Source organism: Gavia stellata, chromosome 30 (assembly GCF_030936135.1).
Source record: "Gavia stellata isolate bGavSte3 chromosome 30, bGavSte3.hap2, whole genome shotgun sequence".
NCBI classification, from domain to species: Eukaryota; Metazoa; Chordata; class Aves; order Gaviiformes; family Gaviidae; genus Gavia; species Gavia stellata.
The window spans coordinates 1,086,719-1,109,927 of record NC_082623.1 but is presented as its reverse complement, the minus strand read 5'-3'; the positions used below and the strand labels follow the sequence as shown (position 1 = coordinate 1,109,927).

Below are 23,209 nucleotides of genomic sequence, written 5' to 3'. Positions count from 1 at the left end.
TTGCCATGGAATTGCTGTGTGAGCACCAGCACCTTCCTCCAACCACTGACAGCCCCATTCCCTCCCAAAATGCGTGCAGGAACCTGGTTTGGGGGGCTGGTCCACGCAGGGCTCTGTGCCCAGAGCATCTTCCCGTGGGCAGGGGACCAGGTCACACCACCCCTGGAGCCCACCGTGTTTCGGTCCCTCTGTCCCTGCCACGGCACAGGGACGGTGCAGAGCTCTGCCTGTGCCCGGTTTGGATCCAGCTTCATCTGCGCCCTCCCAGCTTGGACCCCCCACTTGTCTCCGCTCACAAGCAGCGGGGTTCCTCAGCAAATGAAGCTCTGAGGACCAGGAATGGCCAAGCAGGCTGCCTTGGGTGGAAAAACACCAAAATGCTTATTCCCAGGCTGCTTGGAAAGAGCCAGCACAAGCCTGGCCCCACACGGTGAGCAGGCTCCAGCCATGCCACCGTCCCTCCCCAAAGCCACCCTGGAGCTGCCCTGGCACCGGGGTGGGACTCCATGGGCCCCGGCAGGGTCTGGCGGAGGTGGCCGGCGTGCAGGCTGGGGCCGGCTGCTGCAGCCCGGGGGGACGGGGCGTCACACTCCCCGATTCCCACGCAGCCGGGCAATCTCCAGGAGGATCTGCAGTGCCTCCGGCCGTGGGGCTGGGGTTCAGGCTCCGGCTTGTGGAGCCCGGTGGCTCGAGGCGCTGGCGTCTGCGCTGCCTGTCGAGGCAGAGCCATCCCTTCCCCTGCTTGCCATCCCTGCCTGCAAAGCAAGGCAGCGCTGCTCCCAGGTCACCTGCCCACAAACCACCGTGGGAATCCGTGGGGACACAGGCGCAGCAGGATGGGTGACCGGAGAGGCTTGGGGTGGCAGTGGGGAGCTTTGGAGCCCGACTGTGGGATGCTGGCAGATTTAGAGGGATGCCAACAACCAGCGAAGGTCTGTGCAGGATTTGTGCTCTCCCATACCCCATTTGGGGTCCCACAAATTAAAGCAACACCAGGGTAAGCAGCAGAAGGTCCTGTTTGGGGACGTTTTTGGTACAGGGAGTCGGGGTCCCCATTGCCTTCCCCAGTGTCCCCCATTTACCCGAGGACAGCCCAGGGCACGACAGTGTCCAGCTGCATCACTGTGCCATCTGGGTGCAGCGCCTGGAGAGGTCCCTGCTGCAGCAGCAGCTCTCCAGCCCCTTTCTCCACGTGGGGGCTCAGGGGGAGCCATGTCCCCGGCCATATCCATCTGTCCCAGTGTCACTGGCACTTGGGCAGAGCTCACTATCGCGCTGCTTCCTTTGGGCTCAACCTCATCTGTCCCATCCCCTGTCCCGCAGGAGAGGCCTGGGGGTCCCCACCAGTCTACCAAGGTCCTGGCCATGTCAGCTGAAGGATGGTGGGTCCCCCGGCAGGGATGTCACCTCTTGCCATGTCCAGAGCCCAGGTGGTGGCCCTGACTGTGTCCTTCACCCCATTGTGCCAAGAGGATGTGGCTTGACCCCTGCAGCTGTGCCAGCCTTGCTCCTGCAGTGCCTCTGTCCTGCCCCGGGACGGGGGGAGCCAGTGCCTGCACTGGCCTCCCCGGGGCCACCGTCCCTGTCCCCAGGCCGCAGACAGCAGTGGCCTCACTTGCCCGCCGGGATCCCATTCTCCCCACCGCCTGCCGAGCCGAGGGCCATCTCCATTCTGCTCTTCAGATGCTGCGCGTCCGTGGGCTGTCCCACCGGGGCTGCGTTGAACTGCACCACTGCGGAGAGAAGGTGCTTGTTACCCACCCAGATGGCACTGGGACGTGGGGCAGGATCTGGCCCCAAGGGGAGCTGGGGAGCAGAGCCAGCCACGGTCCTCACCGCCATCCCATGTGCAAGATGGCAAAGAGCCCCATATCCCTCGGGACCACCCCAGACAGAGGGAGGGCGTTAGAAAGTCCCTCTCCAGGGATATGGGGAGGTGAATCCCAGCGGGCGATGTAGAATGCAGAGTCCAGCCAGTGCGAGGGGACATGGGACCACAACCCTGCAGACCCATCCCCACCCATGGGACCCCCTCTGTGGTTCCCATGGGGAAGCCAAACCACTCGGAGATGGGACCCAGCGGCTGGGGACCTCATCGTCCGGTGGGTCCTGCACCCTGACCCACGGCACGGCGGGGGATCTGGTACCTGCTCGGCAGCTGTGCTGGGCGCGGACGACCTGGATGGCCTGCTGGTTCTTGAAGCGGACGAGGCCCATGGTGATCTCGGCATTCCAGCCCGGGTCCTCCTGGGCACAGCGGAAGTCGATCTCGTGGCTGTCGTCCATCACCACCGTGAAGTAGATGTGCCGCTCCTTCCACTCCACGCACTCCACCGCTTTCATGCGGGCGAAGGTCAGCTCCTTGCGCCGCGAGCCCTTGGGCTCGAAGAGCTGCAGCCCCTTCTCCGTCAGCAGGCACCGCTTCTTCTTCCAGAGCTGCAGCAGCCCGCCGCTCCGCTTCTCCAGCACCCCCTCTCTCAGCACCTTCTCGGGGGTCATAGCGGCTCCTCAACCCCCCCAGGATCCTCAGCACCTTGTGTCGGCGCAGCCAGGCATCACCTGCCAGGGGATTTCCAGCCCCTCCACGTCGGAGCTGAGCTCCCCGGGGCCAGGAACCCCACGGCAGCCGTGCTGCCCCCGGGAGACTCGTTGCCCTCCGCTCCCTGGCTCTCAGAGGGGGTGAGCTATGGGGTGCCCCATGCCGGCCGCCAGCCCTGTTGCCGGGGCTCTGCTCCCTGCCCCGTGCAGCGTGTGGGATCCCCGGCACCGCGCGCCCCAGGAGCTGTCGCTACATGCCCGGCCGCTCTCCCACTCGCATTCCTCCCCGCCTCGCCTGGCCCCTCCTGCTGCGCAGGCACCCTTCACGCCCAGGCGAAGCCCGGCCAGGCCCGGCGCAGCCCCGTTTCACCCGGGAGGCGCTTTCGGGGTGCCCGCGGGCAGGCGCTGCCCCCAGGGCCCTCGTGTGAACAGGCAGGGTGTGGGCATGGGTCTGCACGGCAGGAGTGCCGGGGCAGGGCTTGGAGACTTCTGCACGGCAGCCCGGGCACGGGGTGCAGTGCCAGCTGTTGGGGGGTGCAGTGCCAGCTGGCACAGGGCTATAGGGTGCAGTGCCGGTGGGGACAGGGGGCTGTGGGGTGCAGTGCCAGCTGGGGCAGGGGGCTATGGGGTGCAGTGCCACCCAGGGCAGGGGATTATGGGGTTCAGCACCAGCCAGGACAGAGGGTTATGGGCTGCAGTGCCACCAGGGGCGGGGGGCTGTGGGTGCAGCACCAGCCAGGCAGGGGCTGTGGGGACCCCTGGGTGGGTGTCCAGGAGAGGGACACATGCAGACAGGAGATGTCTGGTGTCACCACTCTGACATGGCTGTGCAGGGCTGCCCTGGAATGAGGACAGCCCTTGACACCCACCACCCACCCGGCCCTGCGCCCAAGGGTGCTGGCCCAGCCCTCAGCACACAGAGCTCCTGTTCCCCAGATCCCCTGGGACAGGGATTTGAAGCCCCCAGCCTGTCCCACAGCGAGGACCAGCATCCCCCAGCCTAGTGTGACCTGTGCAGGGGAGGACGCATCCCCGGAGCGGAGCCGGGGCAGCACAGCACAGCCCGGTCTCACCTGAGTCCACCCTCCCCTGCAGCAAAACACGGTCTCCTTTCCAGCCCGTCTCGTTCCTGGCCACCACAGCTTCGTCTGTTCCTGTGCCAGCGCCTGGCACAGAAGGGTTCACCGTGCCGTGCCGGGCTGCTGGTGGGGTCATCTGGGGCCTTCGTGCTGGCCATGAGCTGCCAAAGGGGGAGATGCTCACAGCCTGCTGGGCGGCTGGATGTGCCCCCGGAGATGCTGAGGGTACGGGTCCCTTTGCCCAGGTGAGGTCTGGAAAGGGAAAAAATCCCCCCAGGGATGCGCCGCGGTCACTGCCTGGGGCTGGCAGCCCACAGGTCGGTCCACGGCTCCCTGGCACGCAGCCGCTGCCCCGGTGCTCACCTCCCCAACCACCCTGCTTGTGCCCCACAGACCCCAACCCCCCCCGGTGCCCCCCAGCTCAAGCCCCTCTTGCCCCAGCCCCTCCATTGTCCCCGACTGCTGCCAGGGGCATTGCCTGCAGCCGGCGTGGCCGGGGGGCAAGTCTGCAGCGCTGATGAGATGCACCTAATTATCCCTCATTAAGAGGGCAGGGCTGCAGCTGCTGGAGCCAGGAACTGGTTCGTGCTCCCCGGGGCCAACCTTGCCACGCTGGCAGAGATCCCGGGTGTCGCAGGAGACCCGGTTTCGTGATGTCAGGCGGCCCCGGCTCCCCTGCGGCCCTCGCCACCCCCGCAGCCAAAGGCAGAGCAGGGCTGGGCACAGCCGGGGGGACCAGCGCAGCCCCGGAGGTCACCCCGAGCACCCCAGCACTTTCGGGAGGAGCAGAGCAGATGTGTGGGTTCCCCCTGCAAAAGAAGCATCCAAGGCTGTTTTCCCACGCGCAGGTAAAGTTCAGCTCCAGGGATGCTGAGCCCTGGAAATTTGGGAGTGAGTAGTTTCGGGACTGTCGCTCCCGGCTCTGCTCCAGCGAACTGGGATGTCTGTGGGCACTTTTGGTTCACCAGCCAGCCCGATCTCCTTCCTCACCACCCTGGGAGAGCCAAGGGCTGCCAACCCCTGCCCCTGAGGCCCCAGCTCTGCTGCTCACTGCCTCTCCAGGCTCCAGCCACCAAGGGAAGGTCTTTTTCCTGCAGCCGTGGATGCAAAGGAGCTTTGACAAAGTCTTTCTCCGCTCCTCTCTCCCCAGCCGGCTGTTCCCAGACCCAGAGAGCCGGAGGCTGCCCGGGAGGCCAACGCTGCAGCTCCTGCCCTCCAGCAAATCCAACAGGATGCACTGCGTCAGGCTGCCAGCAAGCAAAAGGCTTTGCTCCACGGGCTGCCTGCGGTCCCCACGCACATCCCATCCACAGAGCCCTTACGGGCGGGTAATGGGGGCTGCCGGGGCTCAGGGCTCGGGTGTGGCAAAGTCCTGCCCCAGGCTGGCTCATTCCCACGAAACGCTCACGGCCGGGATGGGGCGGTGCGGTGTGGCATTCCCGGCCTCAAGATCCCCTGACACCACCAGCCGTGGGGCTCAGAGGGCTCCAGTCCGACCCCTTAGAGTGGTACCATCACCACCAGCCGCCAGGCTGCAGGATGCTCGGCCACGCGTCCACCCCCTGGTTCGTCTCTTCGGAGGCAGGTTTGGGTCCCACAGCCCCTTTCCCAAGGGTTGGCAGCTCCCCATGCCAGCAGCAGGGAGGGGTGGGTGCTGCTGGGTGCAATGCAGCTCTGCTGCCTCTAAAGGGAGTTGGACAACACTTGGGTGCCGGTGTCCAGACGCGTCCGGCTGACCAGACCCGTGCACGGGGAGCAGTAACCAGCAGAGGGTAGCAGCTGGTCGCAGCCGTCCCGCTGCAGTTTGGGCAGGGGATGTCCACAAAGCACCTCTAATCCCACCCCACCTCCCCTGGGCCTTGGCCCACCACCTCCTCCAGCCCACCTCATGCCCTCTGTCTGGATCTGCAGCCCCAGCAAAGCCTGTCCTGGTCTCCCCATGCCGGCATTGTGGCTGTCAGTCCCTATCACCCTCCAAGCTGCTCTTGGGAGAACAGTGCAACCTCAGCAGGCGTGCAGCACCCATTGCAAACCCTCAGGGCAAGGTCCCTGTCCCAGGACGCTGCCCACGCTGTCACCTGGGACCTTTGGGGCTGAAAGCTCAGCAGAGACCCACCAGCCTGGAGAAGAGAGGGCTCGGGGAGACCAAACTTCAGTTTTCCACTACCTAGAGAAGGGTTGTGGAGAAGGGAGACAAGCAGTGCATGGCAAAAGGACAAGAGACAACGGGCACAGGTGCCACAAGGGAAACTCTGATGCACATACGGAAAATAACCTCCTCTGTGTGCATGCTGCATCGATGTGATGAGAACCATAGTGGTGGGACCTCCATCCTTGGAGAGTTTCCAAACTACTTGACTGGACCGCAGGGACTCTGATCAACCTGACCTTTGGAGCTAGCCCTGCTTTAAGCAGGAGGTTGGACTCGAGACCTCTGCAGGACCCTTCCATCCTACCTCTTTCTGTGACCCCATAAAACCCAAACCCAGCATTTTCTCCCAGCTTTGACCAGGTCTCCAGGAGCCAATGGCCTCTATGGAGTCCATCACACTTGCAATATGTCAGCACTTGCCCTCTCTCTGACACAACCTCTACAACTATGGGAAAAAGAGACTAAAGAAAGACTTGTTCCAGCTTTATTGACTAAACAGCGTTGCTTGGGCGCAATCCCTGCCTGTGGCACATCCCCTTGAAATGCCGCAGCAGCACAGCATCCACCCCACACTCACTGAGAAAGCAAGCAGCTTCCTTACCCCCACGCCTCCACGGGGGAGCAGGGCCTCTGCCAAGCGAGGGAGCCAAGTTTCGGTCTCCATACCGAGGGTGGTACCTGAGCCCGCTGCGCTACAGCTCCTGACCCACTACCGCATCCCTGAGCCTGGGCTGTCCGCTCCGCACACCAAGTGCCATCTGCTATTGCCTCACCAAACCCCAACCACATATCCCAGAGCAATGGGGCCAGCTAGAATTTGGGTCCATGGCTGGGAAACCGGGGAGGAAGATTTTTGGAGATGCTTAAAGAGCATCCTCCCCATCTCAGCTTCCAAAATGTCGTGTAAAAACCGAGGGTGCGATGAACAGGAGAAAGCGCTTAAGTTGATAAAGGAGCCCAAATCCTGCCCCACGAAAGGATTTCTGCCTCTGTTGTGCTTCTCAAACACTCCCCATCACATTTACTCAACCACAAAGTTTATAACATTAAAAAAAACCCCAAAACTAAATTCCCTGTGGAGATCACAAGTGTAAGCTGCAGTGAGGCTGATCTTGTGGGTATGTCACACCGGTCAAACGAGAGAATCACAGAAAGAAAGTAAAGAGTTTAGATGAAAATGAATTAAATCTGGGAAGCTGCCAAACTGACGGCTTAATGATCCATGGTACTGCTAAAAACCCAGGGAGTGGGTGAAAAGTTGTTCATTATTCTGCACTGCTGGGCACGCCTGTTTGGAGACGTGCCACATAAAAGCACTGATAGGGGTTTCGATAGGGCGTGCACACGTGTTGTGCTACTGACACACCCAAGAACGGCTGTCCTGGGCCTCCCAGCACCAACCGCTGCTTCTGAAATGGTTATCCACCGTGGGAGCAGGGGGGATAACCGACCTACAGAGCTCAGCTGGCCACAGCTGGGCCATGTCAAATTGCACTGAGCAGTTCCTGCCTTTGTGCTTTAATTGCAAGCCACAATTGCAAACATTTCCCGTCCTCCCTCTACCTCCTGACCTCCAGCTCTGGTCACTGAGTGTACCTCCTCAGCCCCAGATGGGGAATAAACTCTCCGGCAAGGCCAGGCGTGGGTCAGCTTTGATGTTTATTGCTTGCTCGGCAAGGCATGGCACGGCTGAGCTTGCATCCCGGTGGGATGGGCAACGTGGAGCAGAATGTTTTGGGCACATGGACCTCACTGCGGGTGGGTGCGAGCTGTCTCCCCGCCAGCACCCGCACCAGCAGGACCCGCTGGGGACGATGCTGGGACTCCCACAGCTTTGGGGAGCACTGGACCATGGCGGGGAGGAAGGGGCTCGTGCTGTGAAGCAGCAGGTGGTTATTGATGATGGTGAGGATGCTCACTACGGGTGCGGGAAGGGTCGGGCAGCACAGGCTGGTCTGGACAAGCCCTGAGCGTGCGGAGAGCCCAGCTCCTGGTGCCTCACTGCGAGTGGACGAGCGCCCCGGCGCCTTGTCCAAAGCCAAAGCCCTTGGGACCGAAGTTCTTGGCGTAGCAACCTGCAGGGGATGGGAAGGGAGAGACAGGTAAGGCCAGCAGCTGAACACGAGCAGGTCCTCCTCTCGAAGCATACACTGCCTAAACAGGACAGGGATTGCTATGTTTGTTGGGCAAACAGAGAGGCCCCAGGCACGGTGGGAAATCCCCCGGCTCCACGGCCAGCCGGCGCAGCCAGCCCCCATACGCAGCTGCTGGGGCCACCACCTCCCCAAACCTCAGTCCCGCCCTGGTTCCCTGCACAGGGGTTTTCACCCTCTGCCTCCACCCTTCGGAGTCCAGGACAAGCCAGCGGGGAAGGTGGCACTCACCTTTGCAGTAGATCTCCCCGTCTTTGTCTGCCAGGGTGGTGGACTCCAGGCTTTTGCCGCACTTGGCACAGCGGAAGCAGGACTTGTGCCAGGACTGTGGAACAGGAGCAGAGCCCGGTCAGAGAACACCCGGGGACAGGGCAGCAATGCTTTGGCTACCAAACGGGGTCACTTTTCTCTTTCTGACCCAAAGTGGTTGGCAAAGGGGTCTGAACGGGATGAACGCTTTTTTCTGGATAAAGCAGTCCTCCCAGCCCCGGGGCGAAGATACAGAGAGGAAACATCAGGTGTGGTCACTGCTCCCACACTGATCGGGTTTTAGAGAGCTTTCGCCCCCACTCGCAGAAGTCATTTGTACACTAATTTGTACAGTAATCTGTCAGGAGCAATCACCCTCTTTGGAGATTGTCCTTTCTCGAGCAGCATGATAAATCCCCCGAGTTATCCAACTGCGATCCACTGCTGCTGTACGTTAGCCTGGGGGGTGGCAGCAGGGTTGGGACACCTGCCCCTACACAACTACAGCTCCAAGGAAGGCGGCAAACAGATACTAAGAATGCAGAATTCAGCCAGGGTTTAAAAATAACACCACCCCCCACACACGGCTCTGCCAGTCCTCTGGGGATAAATGAGCTCACAGCCTTTGAGCAGACCTAGAGTAGCCAGAGCTGCTCACGGAGGAATTTAAATAAACACTTTGGAAAACATGAAACCTTTTTTGGAAGAAAATGTGAAATTAGGGGGCTGAAGGAGGAGGTAGCAGATGGAGTCATCCAGCAAACATTAGCACATGAAATACATGCTCTGGAATCCTCTCCGGGTTTGCTTGAGTGTAATTGCTTTGCCAGCTTTGGTTCCCCATAAACATTGAGGCCAGAAGCCTACCAGGAAGCCCAAATCATGATTTTAAGGGTAGGTTTGGCTTCTGACCCCAGGCTGACCCTCAATGTGTCCATCACCAACCCCTGCACTGCCAGCCAGAGTATGATGATGCTGGGAGGCTCTTTGTGTTGACCAGATGCCTCCCTTCCTTGCTCTGGGGACAGAGGACAAACACAGAAGCCCCAGGGAGGACAGAGCACAGCAGGGGTGACCTAATGTCACCAGCGAGGCGGTGAGGCTTTCCCAGCACAGCCGTCCCATCCCCTGCGGCATGAAGCCAAGCAGCCTGACCCAGCTGCCTTGGCAAACTCTGCACATGTACCCAGCCTCGAAGGTAAAGTTGCTTCGGGGCAGGGACCTCACCCGGGGTCCCAGGGCTGACAGAGCAGAAGGTGTCCCCATGCCTCTCAGAGGGCTTCGCAGAGCTGGGCGAGGGTGAGGCCACAGCTTGGGACGCAAAGGACCCTGGTGAAGCGGTGAACTTGACATAGGAAGTACCAGGGCTGTTGCAGAGCATCCTTTACATCTGACCCTGAGCAGACCCAGTCCACTACCAGAACAGCCCAAGGAGATGCACCGAGCCTCTGCCCACACCTCCACCCACCTTGCCCTGCCTATGGGCAGCACTGACCACTGGAATCCATTCCCTGCCCTGAATTTGGGCTGCAGCATCCCAGCCTGTGGCAGAGGGTGGAAAAGGCTGGCTGGACGTTGCACTTGTTCAGTTAGCGGTGGCAGTGGCCATGGCCCACATCACTGCTCACCCTCCCAAAACATCTAGCAGCAGGGATGTCCACTGTGACCTCCACTGAGCAGCACTCCGGATATTTAGTATAAAATGTATTTCTCTCCTGTCTAAAAGTCTATAAGAGCAATGTAGCCTGGAGAACCTTGTTACCCAACATGCCAAGATCTCCTTTTGGTGCCAGGCTTCCAGGTGAGCATGGCCACCAGACCCCAAGCCCAGCCCTGGCTGGAGGCGCTGGCAGCTCAGCCTGCAGCAGCCTGTGGGTCATGCCAAGACCTTCTCTGAAGGTCTCCCTGCCACACAACAACATGTGGCATGCGCGTGCCCCATCCTCTCCATCCCCCTTCTTACCTTTCCAGCTCCAATCACCTTCTCAGCTGCATACACCGCTTGACCACAGCGAGGGCACCCATCAGCACCTCCAACTTTCTGGGCCATTCTGGATGCATTAGGGTTGGTGGGTCGGTGGGGCTGGCCCCTGTGGATGGCAAGGAGTTCATCATCAGGGCTACATAAGCAAGATGGAGGAGGGAAGAGCTATGGGATCACAAATCCCAACCCAGTTTTGAAGGGCCCGGAACTTTAGCCACAGTGTGTTGCGCCCCATGGAAACTTCAGCCTCACGGCAGCATGCTAGGAGGGCATGGGCAGCATGCTCAGGTAACGGGGACATGTCCCATCAAGCCCCATCCCACCCGGCAAATAGGGTTCAGCGGGTTTCCCCCGAGGAGCAGAAAGGCAGGGCAGCCCACGGCACTCTCCAGATTAGATACTGCTGGAAGTTCAGCATGGGCTACTCAGCCAAGCATCACAAGCGGACAGATGTGGGGGAGAAGGTGCCCACAACAGCCCCAGTTTCAAAAACAAGACTTAAACTCACTCTTCATATTTGATTCCCAGAGACTCGCCCTTGTCAGTGCTCAGGGTCCCTGCTCCCTGCCCGTATCCATAGCCCTTGGGGCCGTACTTCTTGCCGTAGCAGGACTTGCAGTAGATCTCCTCTCCGTGCACAGCAACAGTGGTGCTGTCCAAGTTCTTCTTACAGACCACTGGAAAAGAGGGGAGGGCTGTGCCATTAGCCTGCTCATCCAGAGCTCGCTAATGAGCTGGAGAAAACAAGTCCTCACAAGGGATAGTACAGCTCAGCTTTCAAGGAGTAAGGAAACCCTAGACAAGATCCTTGTTAAATGGAGTGCATGCAAAACAGCCAGAGATAAGGATCACAACAAGAACTTTGTCTGGCTTTAAAAGGAAGCAACCACTGAAGCTACAAGGTTGATACTAAGAAACAGCTCTGTTAACCCTCTTGATGCTGGTATCCTGGAGATGCACTGAAGTTGGGAGGGTTGAAATTTCCCTACAAATCACTGCAGGATTGACAAGCACAGGGATGGATATCCCTGCCCCGCTGCAGCTGCAGCTCTGCCACACCCCTAGTCCGCTGCAAATACACAGCAATAGGCACTCGGGGGAAAGTAATGCAAGCAACTATATTTTTCCCTGTGTTTAGACAGACTAAAAGCAGACCTGCAGCCGTGACCACAGCTGATGCCCTGGAAGTTTTTTGGCACAGTTGCCTCTCCAGGCCCCAAGACCACGATGGAAGAGTTCATACTAACGTGTCACCCCTGGTCCCTGCCATGATTAGGGTGTGTGCACAGGGTGGTCTCAGGTGAGGAACACTAACTCAGCTGGGTGTTCAAGCCTTGGGAATCAATATGGGATGTAAGATGGGACAGGAGGAGACAGCAGCCAGGCTCTGGCTCCCAGCTGAGCCCATCCAGAGCTTGAGCTTGGTGCTGGGCTCAGGCCACACAGACTCTTCTCCTGATCTTTAGGTTTTCCTGACTCCTGTCCCAGCTCTGATCTCAGCCTCCACATCAGCTTCCAAACCCTTCCTGGAAGACGCCGCCCAGCAAGCCGGAGTGGGAGGCGAGCAGCACTCAAACAAGCTCAAAGTGATCTCCAGTGTTTACCTGCCCCGTGAAGGATCCCGACGCCTGGGGCAGAGTCCACAGCGCTGGCAGCCAGCCCCGAAACAGATCCTGTTACAGCTGCGACACAGCCTTCCCCCATCCCGCTTACATGCCTTAAATGTCGAGGCTCCCAGCAGCCCATTGGCCTCTTCACCAGCAGAAAATTTTCTTGGCCTTTACCAATATCACAGGAATGCAAACACAGCAGAGCTCTCCTCTTGGAGCAGTGCAAACCGCGGCACTAAACACGGGGGAGAGAGGCAGCCTTGCCCGGCCCAATTACTAAATATGGTGCTTCTCCTCCAGGGCTGCGGAGAACCCCGTGTGCTGCTGCTGGGAGAAGGAGGTGGAAAGGGAAACGTCTCCTGCCATCTAAGGAGGATCTGGCAGGGTCCTCTCCTGGCTATGGGCTCCTCCATCCCACCACGGCAGGAGCTGGGGATGGAGCACACATCCCTGTTGAGAAAGACCAGCTCTGATTAACTGGTCCCGTAGCTGCCAAGCTAATGGGCTGGTGTTGGGGTTGTCTCTGCATTACTCTGGAGGTCATCAGGAGGAATGCTGCATTCAGACAGACCCTTCAGGAGGGGAATTTGAGCATTTTCACTGGCACGTTTAAAGAGCTTTGTCCTAGGGGTGGGAGTGAACGATCTCAATGGCATCTGTCTTTCTCTCCCACCGTGCTGGGTGGATTTAGAGCTCTAACCTAAGCTTCACAGTCCCTCATCTGTACTAGCCACAGACCCTTTGAGAGGCAGCAGGAAAATTCTTTCCCGGTCTGCTTCCTAGAAATTAGCCCCCAGCTCCCTGGTTTCTGCATTGCAGAAATTCCAGCATGCCGCACTCATCGAGTTAAGGACCCTTTGTTTTTCTAAGAAAGAGCAGCGGAGTTACTCCACAAAACAATTAGACAAGAGCTGCTGCTACTTTCAGAGGCCAAACAGTCTCATTACAGTACATTTCTGCCATGTACTATTGACTCAGTTGGATCGATGCCACTGAGTCAATCACCAAGTCACTCCCTGAGCTGATCCCCAGTTCTAATGCACTGTGGTAGGTTTGGCTTCTTTTTGATTATTTTTTTGGCAGATGAGGTCAAAGTATTTGTTTTTCTCCCCTAAAGATAGTGGCTTCAAGTTCCTTGGTGAGGCCCAGATGAAGCACTGGGGAACAGGTTGGGAACGCAGTTCAGTGCAGCTCAGGGTCACCCGCAGCCTGTGGCACGGGACTGGGAACAGTGGGCAGCACTGTGGGCTGGCACGCAAGCCACCGTCTGAACCGGGGAGTCTGCAGCCAGGACGGGCCGAACTGCTGGGGTATATGTGGAGTGTGATTATGTACGTCTGCAAAGCAGAGGGACAGGAGCCCTGGCTGTAGGTGGCTCTGGACCACTCCCTGGTGACTTGCTTCCATGAGCAGACATGGGATGACCTTCCTCCCCGCTTTGGCCATGTACTCCTTTCTCAAACCAATGCTTTTTTCCTGATTTCGTGGCTCCTGGAGGCCTGCCCCGCGCTCTGGGTGCCAGCATCACACGGCAGAAGCTTTCGCTAGCCATCCAGCTGTGTGCACAGGGGTCGCAGGGAAGGGCAGATGCAGTGCAGTGGGATCTTAGTCCCCATACTGAGGTCCTCCACTGATACGGACTCAGATGGTAAAAGCCAGTGGTGGGGAGCAGATGAGGGTAACATTCCCCACACCCCTTATCTGAGGCTGCAGAAGCAGCACGATTTCCTGCTGCAGAAAGCAGCCGCAATAAGGACACAGCCTGCCACCCCCCTGCCCGCCTGGGGAAAGCCTCTCTGCAACTCCCCTTCTTAGTCCTCCCAAGCCAAAGCAAGGTTTCCAGCCTGGAAACTCCCACATACGAGAGCTACCGGCCACGCTGGCCACTCTTCACGCTGCGCAGGGAGCAGACACGCGGCAACAGCCTCTCTCTCTCACATCTGCATCCATCTGTGCATGCCGCATCCCAGGCAGGCTGGCCAAGAAGTATCCAGTGTCCGTGCCAGGTGGACACAGGAGCACGGCAGGGATTGGCCCCATGAAGACGCTGGTATTTCCCTGCTGGAATAGGTCTACTGGGATTAGTTCTAGCTGTGTGCCTGTTTATAGACCCTAGCTCTGCTTGCTGCACATATGGAAAAGATCCCATCCGTGCTTTCTGCTGCAATGGGATGGTGAGACTGGGAACAGGGTGCAGGGACCAGCTGAGAAAATGTTGAACCTCAGTGGGGCCCTGCTGCAAGGGCAGCTCTGAAGATGCCCTTCTACGCCTGCTGCTCTGTGTCAGATGCAATGTATTGATGCGCCGTCAGTGGACACAGGCAACGCGCATGCTCCTGTTAGCACATGAGAATCACTAGTTCTGTTATGTGATAGCCTTCAAGGGCAGGGGACAGTAATCTGGTAAAACACAGGCTGAGGACAGCGGTCGTCTTTTTATTCAGAAGTCCTGCAGCCCCCCTGGATGTGGATGCCCCAGGTTTAAGGAGCTGCTCTCAGCGCCGTAACACTACTCGCCTGTCCCTGCACTGCCGCCCTGGTATCCCCAAAAGGAGAGGAAGGGTATCTGGGGTCCTGCAGCATGAACCCAAGAGAACTTGTAGGATCCTGCAGAGTGGGCAGGGGAAGGGGTCTCTGCACTGAGTTAACCCCCAGCCAGATCCCGTTCTGCTGCCCTTCCTGGAGGTTACACTTGGGTCCACACATACAACAGAGACACCCTCCGCAACAGCGGATTTGCAGGCAGGCTGGAGGTGATCCTGTAGCACTTCACAGTAGGCCTTCCAACAGCAGAAGGGCCAGGACAGGACCACATCTTCTTCCCATCATCTCCTGGGACGCAGGGGCAGATCCCATGCCAGTTCCCAAGGCCCAACCACCTTTTTAGTGTGGCAAAGCCACTTAGAAGACTAAAGCTAGCATCACCTCAGAGCATTGCATGGGATGTGCCACCTCCTGCCACCGCTGTTTGGAGAGTCCCTGTCTCATGCTCCAATCTTGAACATCTGGAGATAGTCTAGAGGACTCAGCCTAGCCTTTCCCTGGTGTAGGGACAGACTAAGTCTTTGCGTGGGTGCTGGCTGAGGTCAGCCCTGACAGCTTGGATGGCCCCTGGCGTCCTGGGATGATCTGTGTTCCTTCGGCAGAACTAACTTCCAAGTCTGGAGAAAAGCAGAAAGCCTGCCACATGGCTCCCACAGCCAGGCTGTTTGTAGAGAAATCCTCATGAGCGTTTACACAGCCCATAAACAGGACATGACGGGGCGCCCAGCCGGCGGAGAGCCAGGAAGCGGGGCGGGAGGGGCGAGGGAAGGGCTGGTACTCACTGCACAAGAAGCAGGACTTGTGGAAGCTGCTTCCTTCACATTGCACCTCCTCTGCGAAGTACACGGCCTTCTGGCACACACCACACTTCTTTCCTCCTCCCCAGTTCGGCATCCTGCAGAAAAAGGCAGAAACAGTGTCAGGGTGGGAGGTCAGGCAGGGTGCTGGCCGGGCAGGAGGCAGGGATGGGGCAGAGAGAGGCAGCTGGAGCGGGCACCCGCCAGCAGCGCTCCAGCAGCCGTTCCACATCTGCACAAGTGGAGACCACCCACAGATGTTTGCTGTTTGCACAGATCCACAGGGCTGGTAATTAGCAGAATTAGCAGAACTCAGGATGCCCATGGGACCCATCGTTACAGCACCCAGCAGTAACCAGCTGCCTCCTCGGGACCACTGGTCCTGCCAGCCCAGAGCAGCAGAAATCCCCGTCCTGGAATCCGTGGGACCTCACAGCTCCTTTCTGTGCCAGGAAAAGGGAGGAAGCAGGACAATGATGGGAGGCAGTGCTTAGAGAGGCACCCACGGCACCGGCACCTCGTTAGATCACAGCCCTGCTATTACCCCTCGATAGGGAAACGCAACAATGGCCAGCGTGACTGATCCTTGGTGCTGGAGAGTGTACAGGTTGACACCCCGGCTGGAAACAGTTCCAGCTTCTCCTCCCCGAACATCTCTTTCATTTCTGCCACCACAGGGCAGGGGTATAGCCAGGGTTGCCCAAAGGGCAGGAGCTGACCCCTGATACCACCAAAAGCAGCGGGCTCTGGCACCGTGACCCCATAGCATCATTAGCCTGTGCCTTGCCTGGCCAACCGCTCACAGGTTCCCCCTGTACTCGGGCATTTCAGTCTCCTCCAGGACTGCAGGTACAGTCACGGAGGCTGGGAAACCAGCAGCCCCAGGGAGACAGGCTCATGTGCAAGGGCACACACCTGAGCACCAACCTGAGGTACCATGCAGCTCCTTGGTAGGATATAAATGCTTCTATTTTGTCTCCTCTTTCCTGAAATGTATCTGATGAGACACAATCAAGACGCCCCTTGATCTGCAAATTTGCAGATAACCCCAAAATACTGTGAGCAGCCAACAGAAGTAGCAGAGCTCTAACCCAGAGAGGCTGGGATACTTTTGAAGACCAGGCCAACATAAACCTCAAGACATTCAAGCAACAGGCAGGCTGGTTGAGTGTGGCCAAGAGGAGGATAAGGAGCATCTAACGGCAACCTAGGGTTGCTACAAAGACAACAAAACAAAACACTTTTTGGTGGTGCCCAATGATATAAGAAAGGTCAATGGGCACAAGCTGCAGCCTGGGAGGTCTCCAGAGGCTTCTCTCCATCAACACTTCTGTAATTCTCCATCCTGCTCCCACATGAGGACAAGCAGCAGAACTCACCCTCCCCATTGCAGGCACAGCCGTATGCTTCCTGATGCCTGAACAGTTAAAGCAGCAGGGCAAGGTCCCCAAAACCAAACACTATTTTCACATTACACCGTGTGCCACCCCACAGCATGCGCAGGATCTCATCACCTGCCTCGGCTCGGATGCATGGCTATGAGGACGGGGATCTGGGTCTGCTGGGGCACACCAGGGGCAGAGCCTTTGAGCCCTCTCCTTGCGGCAGCTCTGAATCCCTGGATCACCTGGGGCAGCCGAAGCCCCATCTCTGGGTCTCCAGTCCCCCACCCAACGGCTGAGTCAGCGGCACTGCCCTGCCTGGCAGGCAGTGGGGAGATGGATGCTAAACACAGCGGGACTGGGGGCTCTGTAAACGTCAAACGGAGAGATGAGGGAGGACAAAGCGCTGCAAACCCTCTGCTCACAGGCACAGCGAGATCCCTGTACCTTCCAGTATATGGGAAAGTCGAGCTCTTCCCTGTGTAAGAGTGTTTTGTCAGGCAATAGAAAAGGGAAATCGATCTCAACCTGGTTATACCAGCAGGCAGGGCAGGGAGGGCGCGGGTCAGGGCTGACACACCGGCAGGGCTGCGCGGAGGCACTGGCCTCGCTCTAGCCCGGCTGCAGCTCCCGGCTCCTGGATGCGCGGAGGGTCTCAGCACAGGACAGACAGACAGAGCTGTGGAGGGTGCCGGGAGCGGGGGCTGGAGAGGCTGTGCTGGCTCCAGGGATCTGAGGAGCTGTGTTTGGGCTGTGAGCGCAGCAGCCGGGAAGCCTCTTTTCTGAACACCCCGCAGGCTGGGCTTCCCACCACTGCGCAGCCCGTGCCAAATCCCTCCCTTCCAGCCTGATCGTGCCAGTCCCAGCCTTTGGATTGCCTTAAAAGGATACAAACTGTTTCTCTCCAGAGCCTGTTTTTTCCCCCTGCACCAGGAGGAGGGCTCGACCTGGTTCAGGAGTTTCCTTGGAGGGCGTGGGAGCCCACTGGCCCCTTTTGCCCCCGTGCCCACCTGTGTCAGACCCCTTGTCAGGAATAACACGACTCTGGCTACATTTTCTCTGGGTCTCCCATCCCTTTCCAAACACAACAGCCAGCAGACTCCCTCTCTGGGACCCACCAGCCCTGATTTTGGTGGGCAGCCTCATGCAGGCAGTGCCCTGCCTCAGTACTCCTGCCTCAGTACTCCTGCCATCGCTCCCTGCTCTGCAGCCAGAGCATCTGCAAGCACGCTCAGGGACAAACTGCCCAGCGTGCTTTGGAGCCAGCTGCTCCCCTTTGCCTCCCCATTTTTTTCCCCGTTACAGCAGCAGCGAAGGAAGAGGCTCTGCTTGTCCCGAACAGCAGGGTTCATCTGGCCAAACTGAGACACCGGCAGTGAGGACAACTTCCTCTGAGCCGCCTGTAAGTCTACGGGGGAGAAAAGGTGATTCTAGGTGAAGGTCATCTGGTGTTTGCCACAAGAGGAGTTCAAGCCCTTTCACTGCCTGTTTTCCTCCATCCACCACGGGAAGGTTGCAGGTGCCTCCACGCAGTTTGAACAACTTCACTGTGTTTTTGGCAGGTGACTCCCACCATGAAGCACCCAGCAGCACAGATGCAGCCCCAGCAAAGCCACATCCCAGCAAGACCTCCTGGCACATGCCAGGATGGATTTTCTGTGGGGAGAGACCATGAAATTGAGTTTGTCCTGGGGATATACGGGCTTGTGATAGCTCACAGCTGGGCACAGAGAAAGCCTGAGATAAGATTTAAGTTGCTGGGAATTCCCTCTTAGTCCACAACATACACAGGCACATGCTGAGAGCCCGCAGGCCACACGAGAGACCAAAAAGCAGTTTATGGTACAGGTCAGTATCAGCAGGAAAAAAAAAAAAGAACAGGAGCACCCTGCTCACGGAGCCTGGGACCTGCGCCAGCCGTCTCAGAAGCAAAATCCTTACAACAGCCAGCTAGACAGACCCATCATCCCAATTCCCTAATTAATGACTACTTTAAGATATATCGGAGAGTTTGCAACTCCCTCAACATTTTTTTTCAGCGTACTTTGCACCATGGAGCTGAGCACCATATTCTGCCCAGTTGCAACACTCACTGACCGCAGTCGCACTTCTCCAAATCGCTGTTAGACCCATTGCGGAACGAGGAACAGGAGGTGACTGTCCTGCAGCCAAAGACCTCACTGAGCACAGGGAAGAGAGACACCCAGGGCTGCCAAAAACCAAGGCGAGTTTCCTCCCTCCTGCAGCTCCACATCCCATGTACCACAACTTTGCAGCAAACACAACCAGAGCCCTACAGACAGCATCCTCTGTGCCAAGCGTGGCTCAGCCCTGGAGCTGGTCCATCATCCGCTCTAGATAAGGCAAAGGGCCTCGGAAACCAAGGTACCACCCTTTTATCACCAGCTGTATTGCTGGGAAGCACAGACACAAGCGAGGCTTGTGCAGAACCACGCAAGTCAGACACTTTTTGGAGATTAACTCTAATTTCAGTGTCTGATGTCTGACTTTGCAGCAGTACAGTTCACCGGGTCAAATGTAAGCTAGACTGACCCACGTTTCAGACAGGCTTGTGTTGCACCAGTCTGGGAGGCAGTCTAAGCTACGCTAAACAACAAGGCATAAACCAGTATGGAACCAGTACATCCTGGTGCTTTGGGATGTCGTCTAAACCTGGGGTGTAAGGGGAGGCAGTGAGCAGATGAAGCCAAGCCACCAAGCAGCAGGAACGCACAGACTGTCACCCTCTCCCTACAGCGGGCTGAGAGATCAGCGTGCGCCTGTCACCGACACCAAAGCTGACAACCACCGGCTCAGCTGCCTGAGAGCAGCTGGTTTTTAACTGCTGGAGCTAAGGCAGCACCCATGGCCACGTGAACACAGATGCACTACTATGGGGGCACTCAGAGCAGCAGAGCTTCTCCCCCTTCACCCTCTAATGACCTTTACCTGCAGCCACCGGGATGTCAGCTCAACCATTCCAGCTTCCGCAAAAGCTGGAAAACCTTTCCCACATATGTGCCCAGATGTTCTACTAAAATCCTACAGTAATTAATTGCAGAGCAATCACTTTGTGCTTGGAGGAGATCACTGAGGAACAGGAGACTCATCCTGGCCCATGTAAAAGGGTTTTTTTTCTCCAATGAGAGCGTTAACACAAGTGGATGGCAGAAAAGCACCATCAGTGCTGGACAAAATTCACTCCTAACAATGTTCACAGCAGTCCACAAAGGATTATTACATGGCCTGGCAAAGGGACAAGTCAAAGGGGAGAAAACCATAGCAGGAGCCCCAAGCCCTGGGGTCTGACTGCCACCTTCCAGTTCAGAGAGCAGCTGGCATAGCCATGAAATGAGCAGAAATTTGAAGAAGGCGGCACATAGACAGATGAGGCGTGTGGGCAGAGGCAGAGAGGGACCGGCTCATGGAGATACACGTAACACCGCGGGGGAAATCACCGGCACAGGGCATCAGGGGTTCAGCACTGGTAACTGCAATCAGGCCCATGGGGAACTCTCTGCCCCAGAGAAATGGCATCTGTCACAGAGTGGCTTTCACATCACCAGGGCACAAGTGGAAATAACCCTACAAGAGCCAAGTTAGAACTGTCCCCCCGTCCCCCTGCCATGTAATCAGCTGGGTGGAGCGGTGCGTGAGGAAACTCTGGGCTGCCAACAGTGTGAATGAGGATAAATGAAGGTCATTTGTGATACAGTGATGTCGAACTGGTGAGCAAGAGGAGAACGGGGTCCTGAGGCTGGCGGGCACCAGGACATGGCAAAACACTGGGCATCACCATGGAGAAATCAAAGAACTGACCCAGGAGATGCAGCTGGATCTGATCAGACATCTCTGAGGGCTTTGCCTGCCGTGGAGGAGAGACAGTCAGGAGGGTCCGAGGTCCAGAGTGATCCTCACACACGGCTCATCTACTCTAGTCCCCAAAGCAACAGTCAGGCATTACTTCTGCTGCCACCGCTAAGGCAGCCTTCAGGTTTGCTGTGCCAGGGAAGAGGCGTGAGGCCAGCACCACGCTGAGCCGCCTGCCAGACGTGGCTATCGGCAAGCCCTCACCAGCCGCGACATGCCTGCAGACCAACACGCCATTGCCTGCTGACCACCCTGCTCCCCAGCTTTGGTTACAAAGGCAACTTGAAAGTTTCCTATCACGACTGGGTTCCTCAAAGAAAATCGCAATTTTATCCAGAACAAAAGCCAAAAACATTTTCAGTTGTGCTAAGAAAAGCTACTGACTTCTGCAGGAATCAAAATCTGACCAAGCTCACTTTAGCTTTTGCAAAGCCCTTTTTTCCAGTCAGACACATCCTGCTCACTTGATGGTGCCTCCCAGGAGCAGGGAGCTGAGCTCAGCCGCTCCAGAGGCAGGGTTCAGGCACTGACATCCCAGCCGGAGAGGCCCCGATCCAGGGGACAGGAGAGCCCAGCTGCGAGCCCGAGGCTGAACAGACAGTGCCCACCACAGAATCACAGAATCACTAAGGTTGGAAAAGACCTGTAAGATCATCAAGTCCAACCATCAATCCAATACCACCATGCCCATTAAACCATGTCCCACAAAGCCTCGTCCACACGTTCCTTGAACACCTCCAGGCATGGTGACTCCACCACCTCCCTGGGCAGCTTATTCCAGTGTCTCACCACTCTCTCAGTAAAGAAATTTTTCCCAATATCCAGCCTCAACCTCCCCTGGCACAACTTGAGGCCATTTCCTCTCGTTCTATCACTAGTCACTTGGGAGAAGAGACCAACACCCGCCTCTCACCGACCCGCGGGAGCCGGGAAGGCACCGCACTGGCTGTCGAGCAGCGGCAGCAGCAAGCACTGAGCTACTTGCAAAGCAGCGAGTCCTCCCCGGGGCTCGGAGCGGTCACAGACACCACCGCACCTTTCCAGCCTTGCCATCAGCAAAGCCAGGAGGTGCAGCGGCCCAAGCCAATCTCACACCTAACTCTGTTTTAGTGCTTGTGCCTTCTCACCCAGTCCATCCCTCTCTATATCCAATACTGTGACTTGGAAGGATCTGGTACTTTTGCCAAGTGCTAATTAACACCCCCTCCTACACGCTGGCCCTGCTGCCGACTCTGAGGTTTGGAAAGCGGCGCCTGAAGCTCTGCTCAAGCGTGTCCCCAGCCGGGTCCTCAGCGATGCAAATCTCCTCTGTAAAGTGACATCAGTCCACATCAGCAGAGAGGATGGAGCTGGCTCTGTCTCCCCGGGTATAAGCCGTACTCAGGCTGCAAAGCGAAGCGACAGCAGAGCCCACGTTTCGGCGAGGGGACAGGGCGCAAGGACTCTGCTCGCAGCCCAACCTGAGACCACAAGCCTGAGATTTCCCGTTGCAAAAAGGGAACGGGAACGCTTAGCGGAGGGTTAAGGTTAACGCCAGCAGAAAGTCTGGCATCTCGGTGGGAAGTGACCGCGCTGCCTTGGTTCCCCGCTCTGCGCCGGCTTAGAAAGTTGCCGATCTGATGCAAGCGCTTTGGCTTCCGCATCTGCCATCATGTGCACGGATGCTCATGCCGTTTCGTGCCTCAGTGGGCCCCACCGCACCCGCATCCACCCCACGGCCGCGTGCCGGGCTCTGCGCCCCTGCTCAGCCCCCAGCCCCGCATCTCACCCCAGGGGAGGCGCCCGGGGGGCGCAGCCGGAGGGCCCGGGGTCTGCCCGGGGGAGGGCCGGGCGCGGGGGGCCCGCGGGGATGCCGCAGCTCGGAGGGATGGCGAGCCGCCCGCCCCGGGCCGGGAGGAGCGGCACTCCGGCGGCTCCGCAGCGGGGACCGGGGCCGCCCGCGGGAGGGGGCTCAGCTCCGCGCCGCGGGGCCCGGCGGCCGCCCCTGCCCCGCACCTACCTGCAGCTGGGCTGGGCTGTGCCGGGCCGGGCGGGTGGCGGGAGCGGGGCTGGGGCCGGCGGCCGCCCGGGGGTTTTGTGGCGGCGGGGGAAGGCGGGTCGCGGGGCGGCGGCGCTTTGCGCTCGGCGCCGGCCCGGGCTGATGTCACGGCGGCCGCCGCCCCGAGGGCCCGGCGGAGGAGGGCACCGGGCGGGCCGGCCCCGCCACCGGCCCCCGGGACCCCCCCCCGGGCACTGCCCCCCGCCGCCCCCCACGTCCCGTCGGCGCTGCCCCGGGCCCACGCGATGGGGACCCCGCTCCCACGCGGGGGGACGAACCCTTCGGGGCCAGCCGCGGCCGCTCCGTGAAGCCCGCAGGCTGGTACGTGCCATCCGTAACACCCATCAGATACTTGGGCCGGTACGTCGTTACGCTCCAAGTTTTCCCCTCAATTAAAATAGAAGTCGCAAGAGAAGGTGTCGAGAAAGGGGCGACTCTCTTTGGCAACGGCGTCCCATGGGAACCCACCACACCGACGCTGCTGCGGATGCAGGACATGGGGATAAGAAAGAAGCACAGCCCGAAACCGCGAGGGAAAGGCTGCCGCAGGGGCGCTGGGAAAACACCTCGAGCACAGCCGGACGGCAGGTTACGGAGCTGCGAATGGAGGGCTCTGAGCCGTGAAAAGGTCAAAGCACTACGGGCAACCTCGGCGTTTGCAGGAGCAGAGATACTGCCCCCACCTCCCTGATGTCCCGCAGACCCTGCCGTACTCTCGCACCACACGTTAGTGCCTTCCGTGCCCGAACATCCTGGGAGCAGCCTACAGAAAGTGTGGCTGCAGGGCTACAAAGCTGCTATTTCCATTTTTTT

At 58.6% G+C, this 23,209-nt stretch overlaps 2 protein-coding genes across 2 annotated transcripts; both read right to left on the bottom strand.

Moving 5' to 3' along the window:
- Nucleotides 1–1,611: 1,611 nt before the first annotated feature.
- Nucleotides 1,612–2,499, bottom strand: PHLDA3 (pleckstrin homology like domain family A member 3). Its single transcript, XM_059831169.1, has 2 exons — nt 2,148–2,499; nt 1,612–1,733 (listed from the first exon to the last, which is right to left on the bottom strand). Exons 1-2 carry the CDS (start codon nt 2,497–2,499, stop codon nt 1,612–1,614), a joined length of 474 nt encoding a protein of 157 aa, XP_059687152.1.
- A 4,916-nt stretch (nt 2,500–7,415) lies between these two features.
- Nucleotides 7,416–22,405, bottom strand: CSRP1 (cysteine and glycine rich protein 1). Its single transcript, XM_059831168.1, has 6 exons — nt 22,358–22,405; nt 15,092–15,204; nt 10,664–10,832; nt 10,135–10,261; nt 8,154–8,247; nt 7,416–7,844 (listed from the first exon to the last, which is right to left on the bottom strand). The coding sequence occupies exons 2-6, from the start codon at nt 15,201–15,203 to the stop codon at nt 7,768–7,770; spliced, it is 579 nt and encodes a 192-aa protein (XP_059687151.1). The 5' UTR covers nt 15,204; nt 22,358–22,405; the 3' UTR covers nt 7,416–7,767.
- Between the last annotated feature and the right edge of the window lie 804 nt (nt 22,406–23,209).